At 41.9% G+C, this 26182-nt stretch overlaps 2 protein-coding genes across 8 annotated transcripts; one reads left to right on the top strand and one right to left on the bottom strand.

The window, feature by feature from the left end:
* Positions 1-114: 114 nt before the first annotated feature.
* On the top strand, positions 115-24280 carry LOC121177914 (T-cell surface antigen CD2-like). Of its 6 annotated transcripts, XM_041032348.1 has the most exons (11): positions 115-242; positions 3260-3400; positions 4036-4125; positions 15696-15774; positions 18745-19053; positions 19370-19449; positions 19877-20051; positions 20350-20409; positions 20563-20640; positions 21544-21782; positions 22142-24280. In XM_041032348.1, exons 3-11 carry the CDS (start codon positions 4108-4110, stop codon positions 22229-22231), a joined length of 1128 nt encoding a protein of 375 aa, XP_040888282.1. In that variant the 5' UTR covers positions 115-242; positions 3260-3400; positions 4036-4107; the 3' UTR covers positions 22232-24280. The 6 variants fall into 6 exon arrangements, with proteins under 6 accessions (XP_040888282.1, XP_040888283.1, XP_040888285.1 ...); XM_041032349.1 differs by lacking the exon at positions 3260-3400 and having other exon boundaries at positions 121-242; XM_041032351.1 differs by lacking the exons at positions 115-242; positions 3260-3400; positions 4036-4125 and adding exons at positions 14687-14860; positions 15164-15255.
* pln (phospholamban) lies at positions 718-5475 on the bottom strand. 2 transcript variants are annotated; one of them, XM_041032417.1, is made up of 2 exons: positions 5354-5475; positions 718-1607 (listed from the first exon to the last, which is right to left on the bottom strand). In XM_041032417.1, exon 2 carries the CDS (start codon positions 1410-1412, stop codon positions 1251-1253), a length of 162 nt encoding a protein of 53 aa, XP_040888351.1. In that variant the 5' UTR covers positions 1413-1607; positions 5354-5475; the 3' UTR covers positions 718-1250. The 2 variants fall into 2 exon arrangements, with proteins under 2 accessions (XP_040888351.1, XP_040888352.1); XM_041032418.1 differs by having other exon boundaries at positions 718-1604.
* Positions 24281-26182: the final 1902 nt, after the last annotated feature.

Genomic DNA, 26182 nt, shown 5'->3' with positions numbered 1-26182 from the left:
AGGTAAAAAAACGTGTGAGGGAGCCCTGTGATTGGCCGTTCCTTTTACGAAGCCTACGGAGGAGGAAGAGGATTCTTTCGGGAAAAATTTGACGCGTTTTGTTTTGAGGAAGCAAAATTGTGAGTAAACTCCAAACAGCGGCTGTGAAGTGAGGATTGTTGTTGGTGGAGCTGTTGTTTTTAACACGGAGCGCATTTCTACACTTTTTTCTCACCTCTCCTTCTCACAACGAGGCTAAGTGGGTGAGTCAGTTTGGATTTATTAATCAGTGTGTTGAGAGCTATTTAATGCCACTGGCGCTAACTGAAATAACCCATCTCTGGTTAAACATCTGCTGAACTTGAGCCAGGTGTGTTCCAGGTGTGTTAGTTTAGACACAGATGTCATGTGCAGAGATTACCACCCACATGTATGAGGAGTAGGCCTCTTCAGCTGATAGGTTATATTCAGTAATATTTTTTCCACACCTGCAGGAAAGAACACATAAAAACACCACAAACATAGTGAAGATGCAGTGTGTGTAAATTGTATTAAATCCTTGTGGACTTCATAATGAGCCTCAGATTTAGGAATCTGACATGACAAAGTGAAAAGGTGATTTCTGGATTTGGAGTTTTAGGCTCTGGTAACCTCTAAGATGTCCGTGTTCAAGCTTCTGGCAGTCGAAGCTGATGGACAAAATAATTTCCATGTTTTTCTTTCTCTTTCTGGTGGAGGGCGGTGGTGTTTGTAGGAAGGAACGGGGCTCATGGGAAATGGAAGTTACACTTTATTACTTCAGCAGGAGACATACAGGATGTTTTTGAAAGGAGGGGATCAGTGTCCTTTGTAAATCAACGGAAATCGGCACATTGTAATGTAAGCATGGTATTATTCTGAATGAGCAGCAGGCAGATATACATGCATACAGTATATCAGTGAAGTTGAAACTGTTGGAGTCGGGTCACTTGTGATCATTCCCTGGAGAAAGAGAGGCGGGGAAGCTGATCCCTGATCAGCTCTGATGAGAACATCACCCTTGATCTCAGCCACAGCCATGAACTGAGAGAGTTTGGCCTTTACTGTTTTCACATGGACTCGTATCATCTCCGTGCTCCTTCTTCATGGCTGTTGTCAAACAGAGTTAGGCTGATATATGGGGCAGATGATATTCTCAGAAATCTGCCCTGGGTGTATCAGTGAACCCCATATATCAACCAAACCCTTTTCCACAGTGCAGCCTCGCCAAACTCTCTCTGGCTGCGCTGCTCTCAGCTGCTCAGCAGGACGATGATGTAAATAAGGAGCAGACAGATGAGGATGAGGGTGAAGTTGACGAACAGCTCCTGCAGGTTCCTCTTGGCTTGTGGATTCACCTCGATCTGAGACGCTCGGCGGATGGCCGACTTGGTCATGTGCTGAACGCGCTCCATGGAGACGGCGGGCTGGTTAGATTTTGAGCGGCTGGATTGGGAGAGAGGAGAGAATTCGGTCAGGCTGCTCGGCCTGTTTGGACTGAGAGGAGCCGGACTGAGCTGTCAGACTGCTGCTGTGGCTGTCTGCAGGTGAGCTCAGGTCAGGTGTGTTAGACAGCCTGGCCTCAAGTCTCGATACGTCTCTTCTCTCTGCTGTTGACAGAGGGAAAAAAAAAAAAGAAAGGTGACAGTAAGAAAAGGTTGTGACAGACACAGCTCACTGTTGGGTTCAGTCTCACTTTGCCTTCGTGCATCAGCACCCTCCTCCAGGCGCTGTCTCGTGTGTGACCTTTCTGTATCGCAGTGCGTGGTGCGATGATTAGAGGGCTGCTCAGAGGTGTCAGCCGAGGCCTGGTGATGTGTTAAGCCAGACTGTAGTAGGAGTGGCAGCAGCACAAATGTCAAGAATGACAGCATGTTTGCAGACAGTGAAAAAGAGTCATTAGAAATCATTAACTGAAAAATGAAACTGTGAGTTTTCCTATAAACTGTCAGACCTCGCAGACCTGCCTGGCTGCACAGTCATACAGTGAGCTGACTCAGTGGTCATACCAGTCAGGCTGTGGCAGTGTAATTCAATCAGTGTGTTTCATTGATTATTGATTTAACTTTTTATTTGTGCATTCATTGTTTCACTGTAATAACTTTTCCTCTCATAACTGCCTCTTGCTCTCTAACGCCCGTGTTAAATTCTACTTATAATCTCACGACATAAAAAGAAGTAGCTGGAAAAAAAAAAAAAAAAGAAAGCATGTGAGCAGGAATAATAAATGAGCCTCACGGTGCAGCTGCAGGCTCTCTGCACTCTGCTAAATCCCTCCTGTCATCTGATCTGGGACTTTCCTGAGATCAAAGTCACTGTGACAAGGTGACCGTGCTTTTGCATTAGTGGCTCCCACAAACAGTGAACATCTTAGCACTTGTACATCAGCTCTGCCAAGTTCTTTTCTATTTTTAATAAGATTTAAAGTCCTGTTAGCGCCCCCTGCTGGGTAAATTGTTCATTACAGTCTATGATACAACAGCATCCAGGCAGCTTTGGATTCTTAGAGCCTTGTTACTGGAGATGTTTTAACCACCTGATGCCTCCTGCAGACTTTTCAGTGCATGTTTGTGACATTTTACTTTTGCTTCTTCCACCCTTGATCTGCAATCACTTGACATATTAACACACAAAAACAACTTCACACACCCAAAAATCTTCAGCTCCCCAGTGTCATATGAGATGAGCTCATTGTGACGCCCCCGTCCAGCTGTTGGCCCCTGAATCACTCAGCCCAGCAGATCAGAAGCCTTCCACTTAATCCTATCTCTCCCTCTTCCTTATTTTACTTCTCGCACTCAGGAAGAGAAAAGAGTCTTTTTATCATGCCAGAAGTTTGACCTTTGACACCTCGGGGTTTAACCCGGGACGTCTGTGTGGGCCTCTACAGTTTGTGTGACTGACAGCTTGTGAGTTATCCTTTACTTGGGCTGAGTGCTGACTGTCAGCCACTTCATGCTAGAAGACTGGCTGTCCTTCTTCTGTGTGACTGCTGTGGAAGTAATCCTCGTCTGCCTCCACAGAAGAAAAGCCAGTGAAAAAAACTGAACACTGACAGTAAATATACGCAGGCTTTCTTCTGCCTCATGACATTTCGGAGCCTGTGAGTCTGTAGCACACACAGCGCACATATCTCCTGCCCAGTTTAACCCCTGCCCCGACTAAAAAGGGTCAACTTTTCTGATTTATCAACAAGCCATTTCCCTGTCATCACTTGCTCCTTTCCTCCTCTGTGTCTGTCTGTGCTTCTCACATCTCACAGGACCACACAGACGCAGCTGTCGCTCTGTCAGAGGCACGCACTGATTGGCTGATCCCCGTCAGGTCATTTAAATAAAAGCACGCAACTGGACAAGACGCGGCGACCGGAGGAGTCGGACGGGCCGAGAGCTCGCTGTGTCAGGTGCTTTGTGTTCTTTTGTTAATTTCAGGAGTTTTAGCTCTTGAGGCCTCTAAAACTATAAAAGCTCACAAGCCAACAAGTAAATTACCTAAAGGGTCATTTTAAGTGTTATTGATCCATTAAGGAGAAATGAACTGTGTTTAATCAACAGGTGTCTCAGTGATTTCTGCTCAGTCATCCTGTTGTTGTTGTGAGCTGATTCACTTCTGGATCAGCTTCATTCCTCCACTGTAGTTTCTATGAATTAGATGATTAATCTTAATTTGATTATAAATAAATAAATAATCTTGATCTTCTTTTACTCCTTTGTTCATAGCAACTTCAGTGTTTTTATTTTGCCTTTAAGCTTACATATAAATCAAGTTTTATTTTTAGATGCTTGTTACTGCTAAAGTGGAGTTAACTCCTCTCCTCTGTTGAAAGGACCATGTTGTACTTTTATAAACACAATCAGCTGTTGTTATCCGTCGTTGCCAAGAGCTAAATACCTCCAGTGTGACCAACAGAGGGGGTGTGATGTGTTGATGTGCAGTTAGATATGAAAGTTAGTGAGCGTTTCATCTTAGAAGCTGAAATATTTCCAAAAAAAAACTTAGTGTGTGTTTGTGTGTGTGTGTGTGTGTGTACTCTCTTAGATGCCAGTCGTTCCATGGGTGTGAGCTTTATCAGTGCGTGTCAGCACCAGAAACTGTCGTCTTAAGCGGCACATGAATCCAGATGTACAGGTACACACACACACGCACACACAGAGAGACACACACACTCACTCAGACACACACATTCACACACTCATATGAATGCACAGAGATTTCTAACCACTCGTTCTGCTTCTTTCTGCTGCTGAGTGTTAACGGCTCAGGTGATTAGTTTCCTCTGATCCCTGTGTGATTGGACCAGAATCAATAAATAGCTGCAGTGTCTTTAACAGCCTGTACGTCCTCGTAAAGCGAACTGACAGTAAAAGGGCAGAGTCTGACGTCTGTTGACTAATAAAATGTAGGTTAGGCAGAGATGTGGGTTTGCTGATGCTGACCTGTTATTCCAACAGGGGCACGATCAGTGTCACCCACCCACTGATGACAGCTGTTGGGTGCCAGTGGTTCGCACCAAAATTAAATTGACCTTATTTTAGGCCCTCGTGCTTCTGTCTTCTCTCTCCTGACTGAATATGAGTTCTGACTAAATGCCGGTGGTCAGTCAGGACTGAAATGAGCTGAACAGACGGTCGGATTCAGAGAAACCTGAATGATACACCCAGTCTGATCAGCTTCATCTTTACTTCTGTGGTGCAGGCCGTATCCTATCGTATCAGAGGTGACTGGACTGGCCTGACTTTAAACTGAAGGCCAGTATCAATAGGTGGCACTCGCTCTTGTAACCTTGAACTATGAAATGAGTGTTTAGATTGAGCTGATTTGGTTTCCCAGCGCTCTAAAATAAAACCATGTGCCTTGGATGGGACTGTAAGAAGTGAGGATGAATGTTTATCCCTCTGGGAGGCTCAGTCCCGTTTCCACCGCCCCCCGCCTCCCCCTTCAGAGCTGTGTTTACTGTATGTGAACAATGACTTTTTTATAAGAAGCATTGATTCATAGCGTTCTCCTCTGTATATTAACATAAAACGTAGCATCCTCTGACTCTCACAGTAAGATAAATGACGTCTCACTGTAACTGTGTTACTTGTGCAGAGCCACTGACTCTGCAGAGAACATTTAACCACCAGTTACTGCTAACAAGTGACTGACTGACATGAACCTCAGGAAGTCTGTAGTTCAATAAGAAAGCAATTTCACTTTCATTTACTAATAAAACTTTAATATATTAAAATTTTCTAGTTCCATGATTCATTCTAAGCATAATTATCACATATACATCATCTGGTATCGTTATTATCTCCCCATCTGCATCTAACAGTGAATTTAGATTGAGAGAATGCAGGATGCTGCCTCTTACCTTTCAGATGAGAACAGAGCTGGTTGGTGTTTGAGAGAGAAATGTCAGATATGCAACGCTCTCCAAAGCTGTAGACACAATGTGAGAGAGAGGGAGAGAGAGAAAGAGAGAGGGAGAGAGGGAGAGGGAGAGAGAGAGAGAGAGGCAGGACATCCTAGAAAAGATTTTAGAGGAGTGGGGATACCAAGGTCGTACCAGGTCTGGTGAATTACACACGTCTACCAGGGAAGTTCAGTTTAGTTCAGGATAAACCTGAATGCACCTCAGACAGCAGTGTTTTATATACAGCATTTTTTAATACGATCTAATCGTTGATTATTAAATATTTCCATATGAACCAGCCTTTAGCAGCAGCAGAGATTGTAGCTGAAAACGTGGGGAAATGTGATGATGATTTATGCGTCCAGCTGTTCTGGTTAAGCGTATTTTTTTTTAACTTTTCTTGTGCTCACCCACTTCATTGTGCTTCCCTTGGTGCTGTGGGTGAGCGGGTGAATTCTTCATCTTTTATTTAATGCATCTGTGACGTGTTATCTGGGAAGGACCAGTGCATCACAGCAGCTAGCTTGCAGTTTGGCCAACAATCAAACATCGTGCCTGGAGTACTCTATTGTCTTCATTATCCTGGCAGGCTGATAGACACTTGGCACAAGCGTGGTACCGATGAACAGCTGATGGCACCTCTAAATATACAGTTTGGCCATGACCACACCAGTGAAGAGCCTGAGAATTGATCCCTTGGGGATCAGGATATTGTTGAAGCGTCAGTGAAAAACAATAATTTCCCAGATCGCCGTGTTACCTACATTTGTCTTATATCTCCAAAACTGCATGAAAACTAAATAAATGTTAAAACTGGTCTTTGGCAAAGTAAGTGTGTATTTGTGTTTGGGTGTGTGTGAAGTCCTGGACAGCTTCCTTCACTTGGGAGAAATCAAAAGAGACAAGGGGTTCAAAAAAAAGTCAGGAAAAAGTAAAAATAACCCCCAACTGTGGCCCAGAAAGCAGCGCATCTGCCTTATAAGGAGAATGTGCACGTAAACAGGCTGTCAGTCCGGAGCTGGGCAGTCAGCTTTGTTGTTACTGCTGCTCACTGCTCTACTGTGGATGCACACTTCAAACAGTCCGAGCACATGCACAGGCTGATTTTTCCCTGTGTTTTTCCAGAGATAAGATGATCCTCCCTGTGGGAAAGCTGGGTTTCTCAAGGAGGACAGAAAATGTATTCAAGAAAATGGACAAGTCCGTGGACAAGTGTGATGCATGTGCAGGATAGGGACAGCATTTGGTGACTCTGGTATTTATAAGACAAAATGCAGGTATTGTCTGAGAGGGACAGAGGTGGTCTTTTAAAACTAAGCACTGATGTAATGCCAGGAGACGTCCAGTACAATATCAAGAAATGTTATGGTTAAAAAAAGACTGTTTGAAAGGTCATCTGTCTCCAGAGGGACGGAGGTTTGTTTGTTTGCTTTTCAGCCATGTTAGTGTTGTGACTCTGAACATTTACATTGACAACATTAGTATAGATCAAAAGTGTGACAACACATTATTAGCTGTGATGCACCATCACAGAGCAGGAAGCATTTGGCCCAGCACTGACAGGATAAACCTGGAAAGTGAAAGTCATTAACACCACTGTGGTGCTCTCGAGTAAGACCCTGAAACCTGTGAGGAGCTGCTGAGTGACCGTCAGCTCAGACTGTAGCTGTGCTGGGTGTGAACAGGCTAATCTTCAATCTGACTGTGACTTCATTCTCAGGGGATGATAAATGTATATATAAGTGTCTCAACGATCCGTTTTTATCATCATCATCTTCTTATTCATTCCCATGAACACACTGCTTTTAGTTCCAGTTGAAAAATTATTATAAAAAATGTTCCACCATAAAAATAGTTTTGTTTTTTGTTTTTTTTTGGGTTTTTTTTTTCTCAGGAGCGTTTCAGCTCTGCAGCCTTACATGGTGAAATGTGAGACTGCTCTGACCAAAGACTAGAAAGAAAGGAAGACACAGAGGGAGGGAAACGACTGTACTGATACAGAAAAGCATGGAAGGCCAGAGAAAACAGACTACGCTTCTGCTGCCGGTCAGAATACAGACAGTTCTCTACTGGCCAGAGAGTTAATTACAGAACTTATATATACTTTTTGACCTTTGGACTGATCCAGGTTCGCTGCCTCCCTTTGTCTCTAGTCTTTATGCTAAGATAAAGCTAATGGGCACCTGGCTGCAGCTTCGTTGTTACTCTGGAACCGACAGGCAGCGCAGGCATATGTGTTATCAGTTGGTGTAACCGTCCACACAATCCTAAATTCTGGCTTTGTCTGCTCACAGCGCCTCTGAGCTGCGCACACACAGGAAGAAGGATCTGAGCTTTAGTATGTGTCTGAAAAAAAAGTCTCAGGAAAACCCAACATTATGAATGTTTGATAACTCCACAGTTTATTGTAAATAAACCAGAACTGTTTAGCTCTGCGTGTCAGTTGGTATTTAACAGAAGGAAGTGTTGAGGAAATATTCTCTAACAAAGGCCCCGTCCTCTCCTTACATCCTACATAAAGCTGTGCTACTTGCCTTTGAGATAGATAGATAGATAGATAGATAGATAGATAGATAGATAGATAGATAGATAGATAGATAGATAGATAGATAGAGGGCACGTTAGGGATGTAAAGGGATGGAGGGAGGGTTTACCCCATCAGCTGTGTTTACTCTGGAAGCCTTAGTGCTTCTGTTGGCAGCTTCACACACATTCTCTCTCACTCTCTCTCTCTCTGTCACTCTCTTTCTCCTTCCCCCTCTCTGTTCTCCAGATATAGCCAGCTATGTGGAGGAGCCTACAACCAGCTTTTCCCCAGAGGCCTCTGTCTAAGAGCAGGGTTTATCTGATATGAGCTTTTGAAGCACAGAGCCAACCCAACATAACAGTTCTCCTCTGAAACCCACTCTAATGACATTCAAGTGTTTGTGCATAGAATTTAAGAATTGGCTCAGGGTTTATCTTTGCTAAAACAGATCATTAGGGTCTCTTTATGTTGCAGCCACACACGGTCAGACTTTGCTGCTAGGCCTGAGTAACCTCTCTGAACTCTGTCAGTTTACTGTTAGCCATTAGCCTGCACCCTGCTGCTAAGACAGTAGTGGTACGTGAAACTGTCAGGACCACCCAGATGGCAACGTCCTTGCTCTTCAACACAACTGCTCACAAAACTTTCTGTCCCTCTTTTACAGTTTCCGGCACAAGTTTGTTTACGTTGTCTTACCTTCCCACACGTCTCTCAGCTGACGGTCACCTATTGATTATCTGGTCCCAATGTAGAAACTGGATCGAATTCTTATTGGCTTGTGGGGGAACCAGAGGAAGGGCAGTAATAAGCAGCTTTTATTGAGTTAAAAACAAAACAGAAACACAGTCGAAACCCATTTTCACAATATGGGACCTTTAATCCGTCGGTGAGCAGGGTTACAGAAAACATCCCCTGATGTTTCCCACACAGCGATGGCTGCATCAGTATGCACACTAACGCGCTGAACCTAATGTGATTACAAAGGCACTGCAATTGAAACACAGGCCACACACACCTTAATCTGATGATCTTGTTTTAATGAGAAATTTGGATTGTTAATGTGGGCAATTGAGACGTATGGAGGATTGAGTTATTAAATCAGTTGGAGGCGTGTGTCTGTGTGTGTGGTGGAGGACATGTCACACTTTCAGTTGTCAGTTTAACATTGTTTTTTGGAGAGAGTAGTTTTATTTACATCCAGCTGATGTCGTACATTTCAGCAGTTACAGCAGCAGCAGCAGCAGCAGTGACATGATGGGCTCTGACATGAGGGAAGTGACTGACAGTGTTTACAGCCTGTAGGGGAGCATGTCAGTCTGACTGACCAGCAGCTGACACAGTGAGGGTGGGGATGGGTCTTCAAAGATCTTTGGTTGTGGCTCCTTATGGGAAACTAACTCTATACATCCAACTAGCTGAAGTGTCTCAGAATCGCTCCCAGCTGTTGGGCTGCTGCTCTGCGATAAACAGTTTCATCCTCAGGGATCAAAAGTCCCACAGAAATCCAACGGAAGTCTCCACAGCTACTGATCACCATCACAGCTGCCAGTGCTCCCAGTATGAAATAACACAAATCTAATTCTCCCAGTTTACCAAAATAACCGCTGGACCCAATCCTGGCATGCGCGCCGTACTTCTTCAATAAAACCACATAAAACGAATGCAGCCGGGCCTCCCGAAATAAAACCACGCAAATCCACAGCACCTGATCTGTGTCGTCCCCTGTCACGTCTCCAAAATGATCACTCAAATCCAGAGCCTCCAAAGGACGGCATTCCCCAGAGATACCCGGCAACGATCACTCACATTCGGAATGCCCCGGGACACTCGACCTCTAAAAATAACACAAATCCAGCGTGCTGGATTTTTGGACACACTTGTCATTCCTCTGAAAATAGAAACCGAAATCAACTGAGGCTTATCTACGCTGAGATCAGAGCTGCAATTGGCCAATGTATCGTTTTTTGGACAAAATACTTTCACTGTGTTAGATGCAGTCTTTTTATTTATTTATTTATTTCAGTTTTAGGGATAAAGATGCAGAAAGGTCCAGCAGTGATGAATGAATCTAAAGATGTAAACAACATTAAAAGCAACAGAGAGAGGTTCCTGACTTCCTCTCTTATCCCCCATTAATCTCCCCTCTGTTTATCCTTCAACAAACACAGATGAGTGTTTTAAACTGCGTCTCACAATTAATCTCTGTAATATTAGCTTTCTGTTAGCACTACTGTCTGTCTCCTGTCTGTCAGGTGAAACTGAAACTTGCAGATTCAGAGCCAAAAGTGAGAACCTGGCACAGGACGGGCAGTGGTTCAGATAAGGGAACACACAATGTTAAACAGTAATGATAAACAAAATGAATAATCCGATTTTTATAATCAGGTTTTAACTTTCTGCTATTTTAATTATAAGGTGTCTGTAGAATCATGTTCAGCTGCAGTTTATTTCTGTGAATCAGTTTGTTTTTCTAATGTACTCAGATGGAAAAACTTGTGCAAAGTTGAAACCAGTTACTATTTTTAACCATTAATATCCTGAACTAAAGACTAAACATAATTAACATAATTCTAGTCTGATTATATCTAACAGTAAATCTGAGCTTCACTAAACAGCGTCCCAGTGAACAGGAACCTTGTTCTGCTGCAGATAGTGCAGGCCACTAGATGCGTAACTAAATGTTCTTATCACAGGCCGTCATTAGAGCACAGTGGGCATTCTTTCCGTTGAAACCGTATTATGTCATCACACCGAGTCTATAAACAGATGCTCTGTTCACAAAGACAGCTTCAAGAGTCAGCCGGCGTCACTGAGCTGTTCTCTGTGAAGGTCCTGTAAAAACATTCCTGTGTGCTGAAGATGCAGCGGTGCAGGTCAACACCAGCTACGTGCTGCTGGTTAGAAAGCCTGAAACCACTTTATCTCTGATGCAGTAAATCAGTATAGAAAGAAAATGCATATTAATACAAATTATTCTGGAAGTGATCTCAACACATCTGTCACCTAAAATATATCCTAAACCCTTTGGTTCCCCTCCACCCTGAGGTCAGAGGTCATGTCGTCTCGAGGACAGAGCCTCTTCAGTAATTGGCTGAAGGGCCCTTCAGCAGGACTTCAAATCATCTAGTTGAAGGACGTCCACTCTGCTCATCACACCCCTGCTGATCCAGGAGTGAGAACCATTTGGTTTCACACAGACTAGTTGAAATATCTGATTGGCTGCAGTTATTTGGGGCGTTCTGATATGACGATGAAGTCATCTGCAGCGCCCTGATTGGCTGTTGAGGTTAACACAGAGGATTGTGATTGGATGCAGGAGTATCTGAAGGGTCTGTGTGGTGTCTTCGGTCTGATGTACAGACAAGTTGGACCGGAGCAGTGGAAAAATAACTGCTCTATTTATAAAGGCCCATTTAACAGAAGAGGGTCATCTGTGTCCCTCACAGGAACACAAACAGTCAGCCCGTCCTCCCCGCTACCAAGAACTCATTCCACCGCAAGATCACATCAGGACTCAGAGCTACCTGCTTCCACCTTTTTCACAAGCTGTCACACAGAGCAGAGACGCCATAAATCACATTTTAAAAGCTGGACGTATGCACATACTGAAGCTGGGACCAAATCCAGCTGGTAGCTGCTGTCACCTGAAGCCCTGTCCTTCCACATGCACACAGTAGTTTCTGTCCTTAACTCAGCCGGACAATCGTCATCGTGCTTGTGCCGGTCGTGCAGGAGTCACTTCCCGTATTAAAGGTCTGTGTGCATCATTTTGAACCACATACGCATGTAATGGTGCCACTCTGTGGACAACTGCAGACACTGTAAGAGTATCACAGTGGATCGAGCCTAACGTGATGCTGTTGATTGTCAGTATGCAGTGGTCTGTGTCAGTAGATAAGAAGAGTGGCACGTATTTGATTATGCAGAGAAAATAAACTGGCTGGAACCAGAGAATATGTTTTTCTGCAACAATTCATCTGTTATCAAAATAGGTGCAGGCTATTTTGTTGGATCAGATGGCCACTATAACAAAGATATATTTCTATATAAATATAACAAAATAAATGAAAAATAAAAGCAGCAGCTAAATAAAGATATTAGTTTTTCTCTGTCCTGATGCGTTCATCAACACAAAATATGACCCTGTGTTTGCTTCTGTGTTTCAGCAGAATGGGGAAGTGGTTCATGCACCAATGGCACAAACAAGATCTTATTTTAAAAAGAGTCAAATATGCGTTTGATGTATGAGAGATCAACCAAACCACAGTGCAATGAGTACTGAGTGAGTGGCGTTTGTTTATCTTGACCCGGTGGATGAAGACAGCTGAGTTTCAGCAGCAGTAAATGGGAACTACTGTCAGACAGAGAGAATTTTTATTAATTATTATTAACAGTGGATCAGATGTTTGTCAGTCATTTGAAAAGAGTCGCTCGCAGTAACAAACCCACAAATAACTTTCCCCCAGCTGCGGTTCAGCTCAGCTCTGCTGCTGGTTCCTGTGGCCTCTTGAGCTCATTGTTTGAATTCTCTGGCCTTCAAACAATGATCTCATCCACCTGCCTGGCACCAGCTAGACACTAGTTTGTGAACATTGTGGAGCATTTAGCAGCTAAAGAGCCAGACTCCAAATGAAGTAAACATTAGAGACTTTATTTATGCATTTCTACCATAAATAACATTAAAAAAAACCCTTTTATAAAGACCGTTCCGTGAGGGTAGATGAGGTGTAGGTGGCTGAGCTTATTTTTGACATCATCTTCATTGTGGGCTTTTTGGTTGTGGAAAGTAATCTGTCTTAAAATTTCAGTCCTGGTTGTTTTGGTAACAGCTGTGGTTACTGGTGGTAACAGCAAGTGTGCAAGTATTGCCCACTGAGGAAGAAGAAGTTGAATCTGAATCGGTGTAAAGGCTGAGACGAATCATAACCTTGTGTTGTTTTGATAAAGAAAATAGTGTTTGCCCTTTTTGTGTTGTGTTGTGTTGTGTTGTGTTGTGTTGTGTTGTGTTGTGTTGTGTTGTGTTGTGTTGTGTTGCGTTGTGAGCAGCTACGTCACCTGCTTCATCCAGTCATCTGTTTTAGATGCTCATTAAGCACTAACCTCTGTTACTTTTCCCTTTGCTGCTTCAAAATAAAAGCTGCTCCCATGTTCCCACTCCCAGGCCCAAGCTTTTACTGTGAACTCAACTACCCTGGAACTTAACACTCCTCTGAGACTGCGTGAGAGTGATCAGTGAACAGGAAGTCTATCGATGAGACATTAATACATATTAATATGCAGTTTTAATCCGGTATGGGAAAGACAGGCTCTGCCAGTAACAGATTTATAGCAATTTGTTAGCAAGTGAAACCAAACAGTGTGTTTCTGTAACTGCCAGGATGTGAAGGTAGCGTTATGATATACTTATACATTTGTGGACATAAAAACCCGCCCACACACACAGCACAAGAAGGAACAGGTTTAAGGTACTAAAGTTGAAAATGGAAGAACCATAAAGGTGCTGGAGGATGTGAAAGGTAATAGAGATCCACAGTGACTTCTGTAACAGATTCCTTTTTACAGCATGAGAAAGAAACAGTCTCAGAGATTTTTAATTTCCTTATGTGAACTACAGCTACATTAATGTTGAACCTAAAGTGAGAAGTAGCATCTCATTGCCCGGTTTTCAGTCTGTGTATCACTCAGGTCTACAGTTAATGTCACTTGAAAACCTACTTACAATTATGATCCTGACAGTTTCTCGTCTAAGAGAGAAAAGCTTTTGCGTGAAGCAGCCGACAGATGATAGAGCATGATAATAACCTGATAACAATGAGACCATCATGTCTCCAAACAAAGAGCTGACCATCATTCTGAGATGAGTCAAGACATTTAGTTAAAAAAAAAAAAAAAAGCAGGAAGTAAGAAGATGATGCATCTTTCTTGGAATATGAATTCATGCAGACTGCCTGAGTTATAGTTCCTCTTATTGCTCAGGAATATGATTACACATCATTCAAATACAGAAGGCTGTGAAGAGGTCATAGAAGTTCATCCTGGCTTTTCTTCATGTGTTGCCTGATAGTGAAGACAGAGTGTGACCTGATGATTTTATTCAGTAGCCTGTTAAATACCGAATGTAAAAGTCAAGCAATGCAGGCCAGCTTGTGTTGGTAAGTGAAATATTTAGCATAATTATTCTTATATATTCGTACATACAGTATCCTTATGTCGTGTTCTGCTGAAAGGATAAGTTTGGTTTCTAAGTTTTTTTTCTCTTTATGTATTTATTTGTTGGTTTGTTTAACAATACATTTTTAAAAAATTGTTCATCAGAAGGCTGGTATAGCTGCTGCTCTGTGCCGTGGGTCTCCGGTTTGCATGTTGTATGTTATGATTTTTGACCTGTGCTGCTTCGATTGTGATGTTTCTTCTTTCCTCTCTTCCTCCCTTGTTACTGCCCAAACCTTATGGCAGCACTAAAGCACTGGAGTACACACTTAACTGTGTGTCAAAAAAAAAATGACTGTTGAAAATGTTGGCTTCACTTAAAAAAAAAACAGGTAGACACGTGGAAGTGATCACCGTTCTGCTCAACAGTTAACATTTCTGAGTTTCTCTGCGCCTCACCTTGTTTATCAGTGTCAGATCTTTGTTGGCTCATCTCCAGGGCTGTTGAAACCTGACATTTCAACCATCCTTGTGATATACAGAGCTATTACTGGCTCAGAAATCATGACGGGAAACCACAAGCTGGTGTTAATTCAAGCTACACGTATAATCATTTCCCCTGTGTTTGTTTAGTGGTGCAGCAGCCACACACAGTCAGGAGAAAAGAAGGGCAGAGCACCCATTTATACAGAATTATTTCAGATAGCACAACATCTGCCTCCGGCACAGTTAGAGGGTGAGGGTGTGTAGCGATGCTGTTTGTCTGACATCCAGTCAAACCTACAGAGGTAAGAAACTTAATCTTCTACGTAAATCTCTGACCTTCCAGCTGCGGGAGAACAAATATTTCTAACCTGGCTTAAAATTGTGAAGCAAATCGCAACTTATTTGTCAGATTACCATCACAGAAGTTTTAATACTTGCCAGATCTTCATGACACATCTTTCCTTAAATAAACATTTCCAAAGTTTTCAGACGTTTTCAGCTTTTTTTTACTAAAATTTGCTTGTGAGAAATTAGTCAAATCAACAAAGCTGGACATTTATTTCTCATTTAGTCTGAAGTGTTCAACTTTCTTTTGACTTTGACAGTTTGTAGCTGTGAGAGGAGGAAAACTGCTGAAACGTTTTACGCCATTTGATCTGAGTCAAATTTCGTGTGAATCAAATGTGAATGGAAAACGGTGAGAAGACGAGCGATGACATGCTGCAGTGGTTGGGAAAATGTAGTCACTTTGTAAAGTTCGTTTTTTAAGCTGACCCAAAATCCATACAGCGCAAAAGGAAGTGGTTTGAACCAGATGTCAATGTATGCTTTAAGGTCTTAAACATACGTTCATATGTAGCAGTTTGGTGTTTGTGTTGGGATTTTGTTGTGTTGTGATGATCTTTAAATGCAGGTCACAGATTGTATTTTTAGCTTCTGAAGCAATAAAAGTAAAATAAGTATCACAGTGAACACGACCCTCGCTTTACTCACTTTGTTCTTCAACTATGAAAGTAGATAGGGCCTCTTGGATCACTTCCTTTAGAAACAATATACATGCACACATGAAGGAGGTGATCTGTGCTCAGACAGGAAATAACCTTGAAAATGGAAAGTGGCTGTTCTTCTTCTTTTCAGCTAAATATGATGAGGATGAAGATGGCTGCTGTCACCACAGTCTCTCTGCTTCTGCTCCTCTGCTCCGTCATCTCCCCAGGTACGATTCAACAGTTACACTCCTCACACTCACTAAGTGGTAGGATGTTATCATTCATGAGAGTTTTTTGTGCAGTACAGGTCTGTAGATTAGTAGATTATGTTTTCAGGTTCCCCATTAGCTTCTGATTTCAAACTCACTGGTGCTTACCATTAATTTCATTTTTAAAAAATTCTGTTTGAAATCTCCGGCCAGATGAAGATCTCTTTAAGTGCTTTCCACATTTTTTCTGCTTCTGTGCTCCAAATGATTCTGTTTTCCACCTCAGATTTTTTTTTACAAATATGTGTAACAGTGCCATCGCTTTCTGATGTGGTTCACGTGTTTAAATGTGTGTTACCTTTTTAAGGCTGCGATTGGTCTGTTGATTGATCAGTTTTCCAGCAGGGAAAAGCATCAGAACTCAAAACGTTGTAAAACTGTACAGTTTGTAAGGAAATGGGCCAGAACTTGGGGTTAGGCAACTAGTGTTGATGGTTAAGATTAGGGAAAGGAGAAAGGTAATGTGTTATGTCAGTGAGTATTGTGAAACAAGTTGGTGTGTATGTATGTGTGTGTGTGTGCACTTACATCATTCTTTTTAGTATAGATGTAGATGTGTCCATATAACTGTGGCTTTGCTTGCTGTTGCTTTGCGATCAGTCGGAAACACTCATGCTTCCGCTCCTTTGGCAGTCGCAGTCAGCGTCCGTACACTTAGACAAAAGAAGCACGTAGCTGCAGCGTGAACCTGCTGCTGCTGCTGATGTGGTTACTGTGGTCTGAACACGTTTGTGGGGGATGAACGGGAAGGAAAGCAGCAGTGACCAGCACAAGCAGCATTCACACCATACACAGGCAACAACAGGAAGAATTAATAAGTGAATATACTACATATTACAAATACAGGTACCACATTTTTTTATATACATAATAATTCAAATGAATGTTACATATAAAACATGGAGGATAGAAACCCAGGTACATATATTTTTTTCTTATTGGTCTCTCTTCATCAAATATGTAATAATTTGTTGTTTAGTTTATTAACGATTTACCATTTCGATAACGAAATGGTAAAATTATTTTACACTTTCAGAAACTCTACTACTACAATTTAAACGTCAGTCAGTGTTTCATTTTTATCATTGCACATTCATTAAAATTACTTTTGCATCGGTTCAACCAAACATATGAATACATATATTCATGCTGTGAATATTCTGATATGTGAAAGTCAGAGCTGATGGTTAACGTGTTGAAATAAAGGCGTGAAGAGGAGGAGCACTCAGCAGACCTTCACACCTCTGTCTGCTGCTTCCTGGAATTCTAGTTACTTCTATGCTTATGAAGCTTAAAATGATGAGGAATTCAACTCAGTTTTCTTTACACACTGAAGTGAAAAAAAAAGCATTATTGTTTTAAAATGACAAACATCTTAAAGGACTGTGAACGACTGCCGGAAGTTTACTGTAGGACGTTTCCAAACTAGATGAACAGTTGATTAGAACAGGAGTTTTGAGGAAGTAGGCAGTAGATGTGGTTTCTTCAAAATACATTCTATTTTCCTGTGGTCACAGCTCTGATCGCAAATTGATTCTTGATCACAAGACAATGTTGTCTTGTGAAGCAAAGTATCCTGAGAAAATAAGACACATAATTGAAAAGTACAAAGCCGTTGCTCCTCTCTACTTCACCAGCTTTGGATTGCATTATGAAAATAGCGATATCAGTACCAAACTTTTCTGTTGTGCATCTGGATGATCCAACTGTTAGATGTGATCTTTAGACGAAATTGTTTGCGGAGCATTGCTGTGTGCTGGTTGTTATTATCATCACAGGGATGAAACGTCTTTAAAAACCTGATCTCCTAAAAATTACCTATATATAATAACACGTGTTCTTGGTTTTTCCATGTTACGCATGCATTTACGCATTGTGCTGTAAGCTTGGTGACACTGAGGCCTCTTCGTCACTAACTGGGCCACAGGGTTACGCTGACCCTCACATCTTTGTAACTGCCACTGAAATTAAGACGTTGACTGAACTTCTGACTCAAATCTTTGTTCCAGAGAAGCCTTAAACCACCCAAGTTATTTTTTAACGTATGGGAAAATATTGTTGTTTTACCTTGTGAGCTCATAACTCTCATGACCATTAAGTTCCTGTGGGTTAACTTCACAGAAAAAGAAACGATCTCAGCGATACATTCTGTGGTTGCAGATCAAGGATTCTGCTGAGCGTTGCTTTTTGTTCTGTTACTTGTTTTGTGTGTTTTTCTTTTGTTTTCTTCACCCGAAAATTCCTGAAAAAACCAGAGGCAGATTTTGTACGTGAAAACAGAGGCTGGACGTTCATGCAGATTTTGTTTGGGAGTGTATTTAGTTGAGCATGACTTCTCAGCAGACTGTAGCCTGAGATACATCCTCAGTGCATTCAGGGTTTGCAAAAGGTGAAATGATGTGTAGGCTGCAGAGTTTCATTTTATAGATTTTGGTCAGGGTAGGATTTCATGTACTTGCAGAGTCAAAGGTGCACACACACTCAGGAGATGGCGATCAATAGAAATGATTCCTTTTTCCCAGAGTGGAACATTTTGTTTATGTAATTTAAAATCTCAATTGTGAGAATCGAAGAATAAAATGATCAAAAGTTTCATTTTCCTTTTTACACATGAGCCAAAGCGTCATTTCCCTCGCTTCATGTAAGCGTTTCCCTTTCTCAAGAAAAGTGAAAGAGGGAGGAGGTGGTTGGCAGTTGGTGCTGTACAACCTATGCAGCAGCTCTTGATGCTGGCACAGGCTTGTCCAACTAATCTGGTTTGATCTAAGTAGAAGAACCTAGTGTTGGAAATGGGAAAAACTGTAAACCCACTGTAAATATTCATCCCTCAGCAGCAGTGCCTAACACTTTGGTTTTCAGTGTCATGACATCAGCTTCTTTTGCGTGCCATGTGAATCTCCATTGTATTTCTTCACCTTTGTTCCACAGCTTCTCAAGAGCACTGTGACAAGTATGCTGTAACAGGAGGCGAGTTTACCGTGATCCTGAACCACACCCTGAAGCCCACAGAAAAACTAAGATGGAAGCACAACACTACAACAATCTTGGATCGAAATCCACCGAAGACAGCAGGGTCAAAGCCCACATATAGCAAAGGGAGTGAGAGTGATATTTATCAAAATGGATCTCTGAAACTGACGAATCTGAAGAAAAACCAAACAGGGACATACCAACCAGAGGTTTTCGAAGATGGAACACCAGTACAAAATCTGAAGAAAATGTTTTTATGCATATGGGGTAAGTAACAACAGATTAGAAACACATTTCCTCTGTTTAGGTAAATATATCTTGATATATCTTCCTGTCTGTCAGTCTTTATGCCTCACCTGGATCAGAAGTAAAGGTAAACACTTTCCAATATGTTACCTGATAAATCCTATCAATGTTAAGTGTGACATTGTTATAGATGTACGCCATAGGAAAATACTTTGGTCATCAGTTCACATATGTTTTAACATTTTGTTTGTCATGATATGATATTCAGAGGGTTTTTAAATGCACAGTGAACACCACTTCAAATAATGTTTGATCTAATCAAATCTACTCTTCTCAGACCCCGTCCAGAAACCTAGCCTGAAGACTGACTGTGTCGAGGCCAAATCAGAAGTCAAGTTTACCTGCAGTGCCAGTAAGGTGAGAGCAAGAAACCAGAGAGAGAGAAAGAAACCAAACTGTGTGAAAAGCAAAATGCAGCTTTGCATTTAACCGATTTAGGCCGCTTTAAGCAGCTGTTCTTAGAAATGGAGGGGGAAAAGCCAGACAACATAAAGAGCTGAATGTTGATTGTTTTTTGAGTTGGGGGATGTAGCATGAGTACCAGCTGATTATGGGCCACTTTGGGCATTGTAGTTTTGTAGGTGCTGTGCCCCATTGTAGTTGTTTTGCTTCAGTTCTCCAGCTTCACATGGCCTCCACATAACATTAGTCAGTTTCCCTTATCAAAGTAAAAGCCCTGAGAAATCTTCACTTGTACTAGTTAAGTCTTTTTTGTTATGCTTGAAGGTCGCTCATATTCTCATGATAAACTTCTACCCTGTCCACTAATGATGTTTTTACCCAGGTACCTGGTGGTTTCAACTTTGAATGGCTTCTGAATGAAAAACCCCTCACATCGGAGAAAGGTCAGACTCTGACAAAAAAAGTCAAAGATGTGAAAGAAGTTTCCATAAAATGCAGAGTTTTCAACAACGCCAGCTCTGAGACCAGTGAGCCTGTTACACAACCATGCTTTAAAAGTGAGTATTATCCCGTGGGTTCTACAGCTATATCTTTCTGGCCAAACAGTGAGGTGTTTGCCTCACATATGATGGAAATCATGCAGTTATAAATATGATATGGACTGTTAAAGATAAGAATAAAACAGTTCAGTATTACAGAAATTATCTGAAGCTCTTAATCTGAATTCTAACTAGACATTTTGATTATGTTCTTTTCCAGATTATTGCATCTATCAGATTATTTGACATAAGACTTAAGATACATGAAATCAATATTTAATCTACGTGTTTCCTCTCCCCATCTCTCCTCCTTAAGGCCTTATCCCTGAAAAAGTTCTGGGAGTTAGTATCTGGATTTTCGTGGGCGGTGGAGGAGGTATGTTTACTCTCCCGTGGTTACTCCACGGGTTAAATCATGTGATCTTTGTGAAATTTTGCTTCAAGTTGCACCTTACTGAAATATGCAGTTATTGTTGTTGTTTTTTTTTATTTCTCAAACAAATGATTGATTATTATTCATCCTCATCAGGTGTTGTTCTTCTGCTGATTATCTTGGTCATCGTTTGCTGTGTCAAGGCCAGACGGAAAAAACACATGCGGCTGAAGGGTAAGTGTTTCCCTGTTTGTTTGTTTGTTTGTTTGTTTGTTTGGTTGGTTGGTTGGTTGGTTGGTTGGTTGGTTGGTTGGTTGGTTGGTTGGTTGTTTTAAACTGTCTTCTGACTGACTCCCTGTGTTGGCCATAACTGTAACTGCAACCTAAGATCCAAAATGATTAACTTGGCTGATGTTCACTCATTGGGAGTTGATCAGAAGATCTGATCACGAAGCAGCTTGAAATGTCCACTGTCTGAATTGTCATTAACAAATGGCCGTAAAGGCAAACAGTAAAAATCAAGACAGGATCTGGAAGACCAAGAAAACTTTGAGATAAAACTGCATGCCTGCTGGGCAGAGACTCAAAGCAAAACCCCCACACGACTGCAGAGAAGCTGCTGGAAGGTTTATATGACACCGAAGTGGTGGTGCACGTTTGCACTGTGCAGAGTTGATGCACAAACAGGGTCTACACAGAAGAGTCATCTTTCCTGCAAACTCATCAAAAAAGTCAACATCTGAAATCAGCAAAGCAACATCTGGTTAAACCGGTTGTTTTGGAAACAAGCGCTGTGGACAGATGACGTTAAAATCGAGTGTGTTTGGAGAAGTTTCTTGGTTGTGTAGCAGCCAGTGGCACAGGAAACACTGCAGGGACAGAGGGAGGAATAGATTCCACTGAACATCAGCATATTCTGACACAGATGTCCTGCAGCCAGCCATGAAAGTGAAAGTAGAAAGAGGCTGGTGTCTGCAGTGCTTCAGCAATGATCCACAACAGACCTCAGAATCCACCATGAACCACTTCAAGAAACACAGGCCGAAGCTTACGGGACTGTGGGTAGATCTAAAACATGCTTTAAAATACCTCAGAGTTTATTTATAATATGTATAAATCATCTGTGCTAATTTTCAGATGAGCAGGAGCTTCGTTTGGGATGGACCAATCCTGAGCAACAACAGCAGCAACCGCAACAACAGCATCAACATCGTCGTCAGCAAACTCCTCTTCCTGAGCATCCCCACCATCACCACCATCACCACCAGCATCAGGCCGGCCACACTGGTCCCCGCCAAAATCGCACCAGACAACCCCGTCCCAGAGCCCCCGACCCCCCCAACGGTCACCCTCAGCCCAGCCCCAGAAGAGCACAGGTAGGAGGTTAAAGTGGATCATGAATACGTGTCAGCAGTTGTGTGCAAGGTGAACATATATATATATATATATATCCTTTTCACATTTAAGGATAATTTGGATTTATATTTGTAGTTCTGGGCATCATTTCTGTCACTTAGGATAATTCTGCACTCAGAACAATCACTGCTCAGATCAGGGTACACGATGACACTGCCACAACAAAGTCCCACAGGGCAGGAAACACTGAAACACAAGCAGCCACACGGAAAACTGTCTGAACATGATTGAAGTATGTGTTCAGAAGTCTTTAGTCAGTCGTGCTGCAGGTGACCGGTGTGGCATCTGATCTGACGCTTGTTTTTCCGCTTCCCTTCAGACCCCCAAACCAGTTGTTAACGACGATGACGAGCAGCCTCCTCCTCTTCCTCAGCCCAGGAAGAAAGTTCCCAAAACACCAAGAGCGTGACGAGAAGTGAGTGTGGGAGTTTAGAAAACTTAATCACTCCTCTGTTTATTTTTTCTTCAATTCACTGATCTGCTCCCTTTTTCTCTACTGATGTTTCTGCTCTAATGAAGAACATTAATTCATCCAAACTCAGCGAGGCAAAGCAGAACGAAGTCAGGTCCCTCTGTTTTGGTAGATGTTTTGGAAAATCAATTTGAAACTGTTTTTATCGAGTATTTTCTAATCTCTAAAAAAAGAAAAGAAAAAAAAACAACGCCTGTCAAAGCTGAACTCAAACTATGAATCATCATTACCTTTCAGTTTTATGATGCTTGAGATGTGCACACGTTGGTCAAACCTGCACTGCTCCAGTATTTTGGTTTTATAGCTTTTATAATCTTGTATTTATTTCTGAGGTCGCCTGAGGACAGCTGTTAATTTTAACCATTATTTCTTCTCAAGATATTAAACCATTATCTTATTATCATTTTTACAACTTTATTATTTGTACACAACATTTATTTTCCGACAAAAAAATGTTTCCTTGTCCTTGTCCTCTTTCATTTTTGTTCTTCTCCTCGATGAAGGAGATTTAAGTATGAGGCGTAAAAGGCCGTTATTGCAAACTAAGGACACATTAATGTTCTAAACTCAAACGTATTCACAGTGCTGTGCCAAAGAATTATTTTTGTACTTTTATATACTTTTTTGTATTTTTTTTCAAATGATTTCATCTTCTTTATATTTAAATTACATGCAAATGCTGAACAAAATATAAATCACCTTCTCAGAAGCACATATGTATTTTTATCCACTCACTTGTACTGAAGGTCAAAGGTGCAGTGACTCTGTCAGGAAAGTCCTGGATGCCATTACAGTTTCTGGGAGCGTATATTTAGTTGTATCAAACAGATCTGAAAATGTGAGTGACAGTAACAGAAATACAAAACAACAGAGTAAAAGTTAGCAATCAAAGTCAGCGGCTTACTCATAAATACACATTCTCGGTTCCAGTTATTACATGTTAGTTCAGTACAGGATTTTCTTTGTTAGCTTATTCAAAGACAGATGAAAGGACTGATACCAGTCATTGTTTGTATATTAAATGTGAACCTACAGCTCGATGCTCTGTTGGTTTAGTTTAGCATAAAGGCTGGAGACAGGGAAGCAGCCTGGTGCTGAATCTGCCTCCTGCACCTGTACGTTCACCTGCTTTCAGATTTGCGTTCATGTGCACATCGTGCCTGCCATGTGTGTTCTGCGTTCCTTGAGCGCTGTGGTTGTGCACTTCCTCACAAACTAACGTTACACATTTGCAAGACGCAAAGCAGCACATGACCGATGGGTGCAGGGTCAGAAAGCTGGATCACTGCAGCAGTGGCACAAAGAGAGAAAGTAACCGTTGCTGTTTTCTCTGCTGTGATCTCAGCATTGAAAATACCCTAACATTCTCTGGTGTCACCGACACATTAACATTGTGCAAAAGTGGAAGTATAAAAGGAAGATGTTTTCCTGATTGGGCCCCAGTCTGCCCCCTAGTGGATGATCCTCCAGATACACAGTGTGTAGACGTGAGCAATGATGCTGGAAAGATATAATGATGAGCCAGATTAGCTATGTCCCTCTGCTTCCAGCTGAGCTAAGCTTTCTTCAGCTGAATAAGCATATTTACCCTGTATGAGTTTTCTGAGCCTCCAACATTTTTGTTTTCAGCGTGAGAACCACATTCAGTGTTTTCACAGCAGCCTTCAATGTAAGTTTGACTTTTGTGTACACTTGTATGCTCTTGTTCATGATGCTCTTTTTTGTATTTGTGTTGTGAATTGATGAACAAAGGAAAAACTGGATAGTGACAAAACTTTTCTCTGAGAAGACTGAAAATAAATGTCATATGTGTAACAGTACAAGTTTGGATAGTAGGAAACAAGCCTGCACTCCTCAAATGATCTGTACCACTTTACTAAGGCATTTACATTGTGTGTGTCAGAGTATGTGCTTTGTGTGTGAAAATGCAAACTCAAACTGTGTTCAGTGAAGTTTTCAAATAAATGATGTAAATTATGATGTGAATTTTCCAGTGATGTGTGAGTGGGTGTTTTCACCTCTGCAACTGTCTGCTTCAGGCGGAAGGCAACGCGCACTGCAGACACATGGTGTGTGTATGAGTGTGTGTCTGTGTCAGTCACATATCCTGTGTGTTTTTGCTGAAAATGCGTTTGTGGTTTAGAGTGTTCATATGCTTAGCTACTGTTGTGTGCAAGATTATTATCTGTGTGTGTGTCTGTGTGTGTGTGTGTGTGTCTGTGTCTGTGGTTGTGTGTGTGGGTTTTCCTGTGCTCGCAGCTTTATGACAACACAAAACTACTAAATTAACTGAGACATTTTTTGCTGGTGTCCAACACAGAAGTGGTGTGTTAGGAAAATTAGAAATGTGTGTAAAATGCAAACACCAGCACAGGATTCTGCTTATTTATCATGTTTGGGTTTTATTGTGTGTTGCTTCTTATTTATCTTATTTATTTCAGTTTATAATGCGACTTGGCTGCTATAACGCTGCAGTTTCCCGTTGGGATTCGTTAACAGGGCTCTCTTTTCCCATAAGACACTGGTTTTTCATCCACAGCTATTTATAACTGCAAATAATACGCAGGTATAAATAATAGATGGTTGGATGGATACTGGAAAAAAGGGATGATATATTGGGTAAAAACATCCACTCAAGTAAGGAAGAGGAAAAAAAAACAACCTTTCCTGCGTCTGAATTTTCAACATGTTGTTTTCCCCTGAGGCCAGAAGAGGGCGCTGTAGCTCCATGTTTTCCACACCAAGTCAGCACATTGTCAGATTAAACTCACTTATATTTGGTCTTTAGTTCAGTCTTGAATCCAGTTCAGTGTAACACACAGTTTGAATAATGGTGATGCAGGGATTTTCAGTGTGTTAATGTGGTGTGTCCTGTGTATGAGCAGGAACAGGAATACAAAGACAAAGCTGGTTTGATGTTACATTTTGATTTTTAACAGTTGGTTTTACAGTTGTCTGATTGTATTCTGATCTGTTGCGTTACCACATTATTAACTGTTAATTGTTCGCCTGCAGCTTTCTCACTGTAAGAAAGTCTAGAGCGGAAAAGAGAACTTCAGATTAGCAGTTTATCGTTTATCGGCTGTTAGGCCATTAAAACCAGATCCAGTGCCAGGAATCCATGACCTGGTTAATGACTGATAGAGGAGTAGGGCAGTAAGATAAGCCTGCGTCCTCTGTGTGTATGTGTTGGTTTGAACAGATGTTGTGTGACAACAGATGCTTCTGTGTTGAGACCACATACAGTACTGGGCTACACACACAGGTTTGCCACACACACACATTTTAAAAATAGGTTAGTCAAACGTATCACAGCAGACGACCCATGAAGCTTTAACCTTTGGTCCTGAGGTTACAATCCCAAACTCCTCACCTCCTCCTGCTCCTCTGTGTGAGCCTGCACAGGCCGACTGACTGGTGAACTTTGCCCTGCCCGGTCGGCCTGTGTAAATACACAGCATGGGTCCGGCCACAGGACGGTAACTACCAACAGGAATGTGTCAACCTTGTTTAAAGGGCAGCCTGCAGGGAAACTGAGAAAGAAAATCTGGGAGACACTGGCGTGGAAATATTGGACTGAACTATTTTTATGCCAAAAATGTTCTTCTCCCCTCACACCTCCTCCTTTGTGCTCCTCCTGTTTTCAGAACAGTCAAAAATGAACATACTATGAACTCTATGGGAGCAATCCATCACACCAGAGGTGCAGCACAGTGACTGTAACACCTGGCCTGTGCTAAACACTCATATCTGCTCCATAAACCCCGTGACAGTTCCAGACTGATGTGGGAATCTGTCTCTCCCTCCACCTGGGACCTCCTATCCCTCCACTCCTCCTCACCGTCACCTAACTTCCGGCCACTCTCTCTCTCTCTCTCTCTCTCTCTC

The sequence above is a fragment of the Toxotes jaculatrix genome, chromosome 24 (assembly GCF_017976425.1).
Source record: "Toxotes jaculatrix isolate fToxJac2 chromosome 24, fToxJac2.pri, whole genome shotgun sequence".
NCBI classification, from domain to species: Eukaryota; Metazoa; Chordata; class Actinopteri; family Toxotidae; genus Toxotes; species Toxotes jaculatrix.
This window is presented reverse-complemented; position numbering and strand designations above follow the sequence as displayed.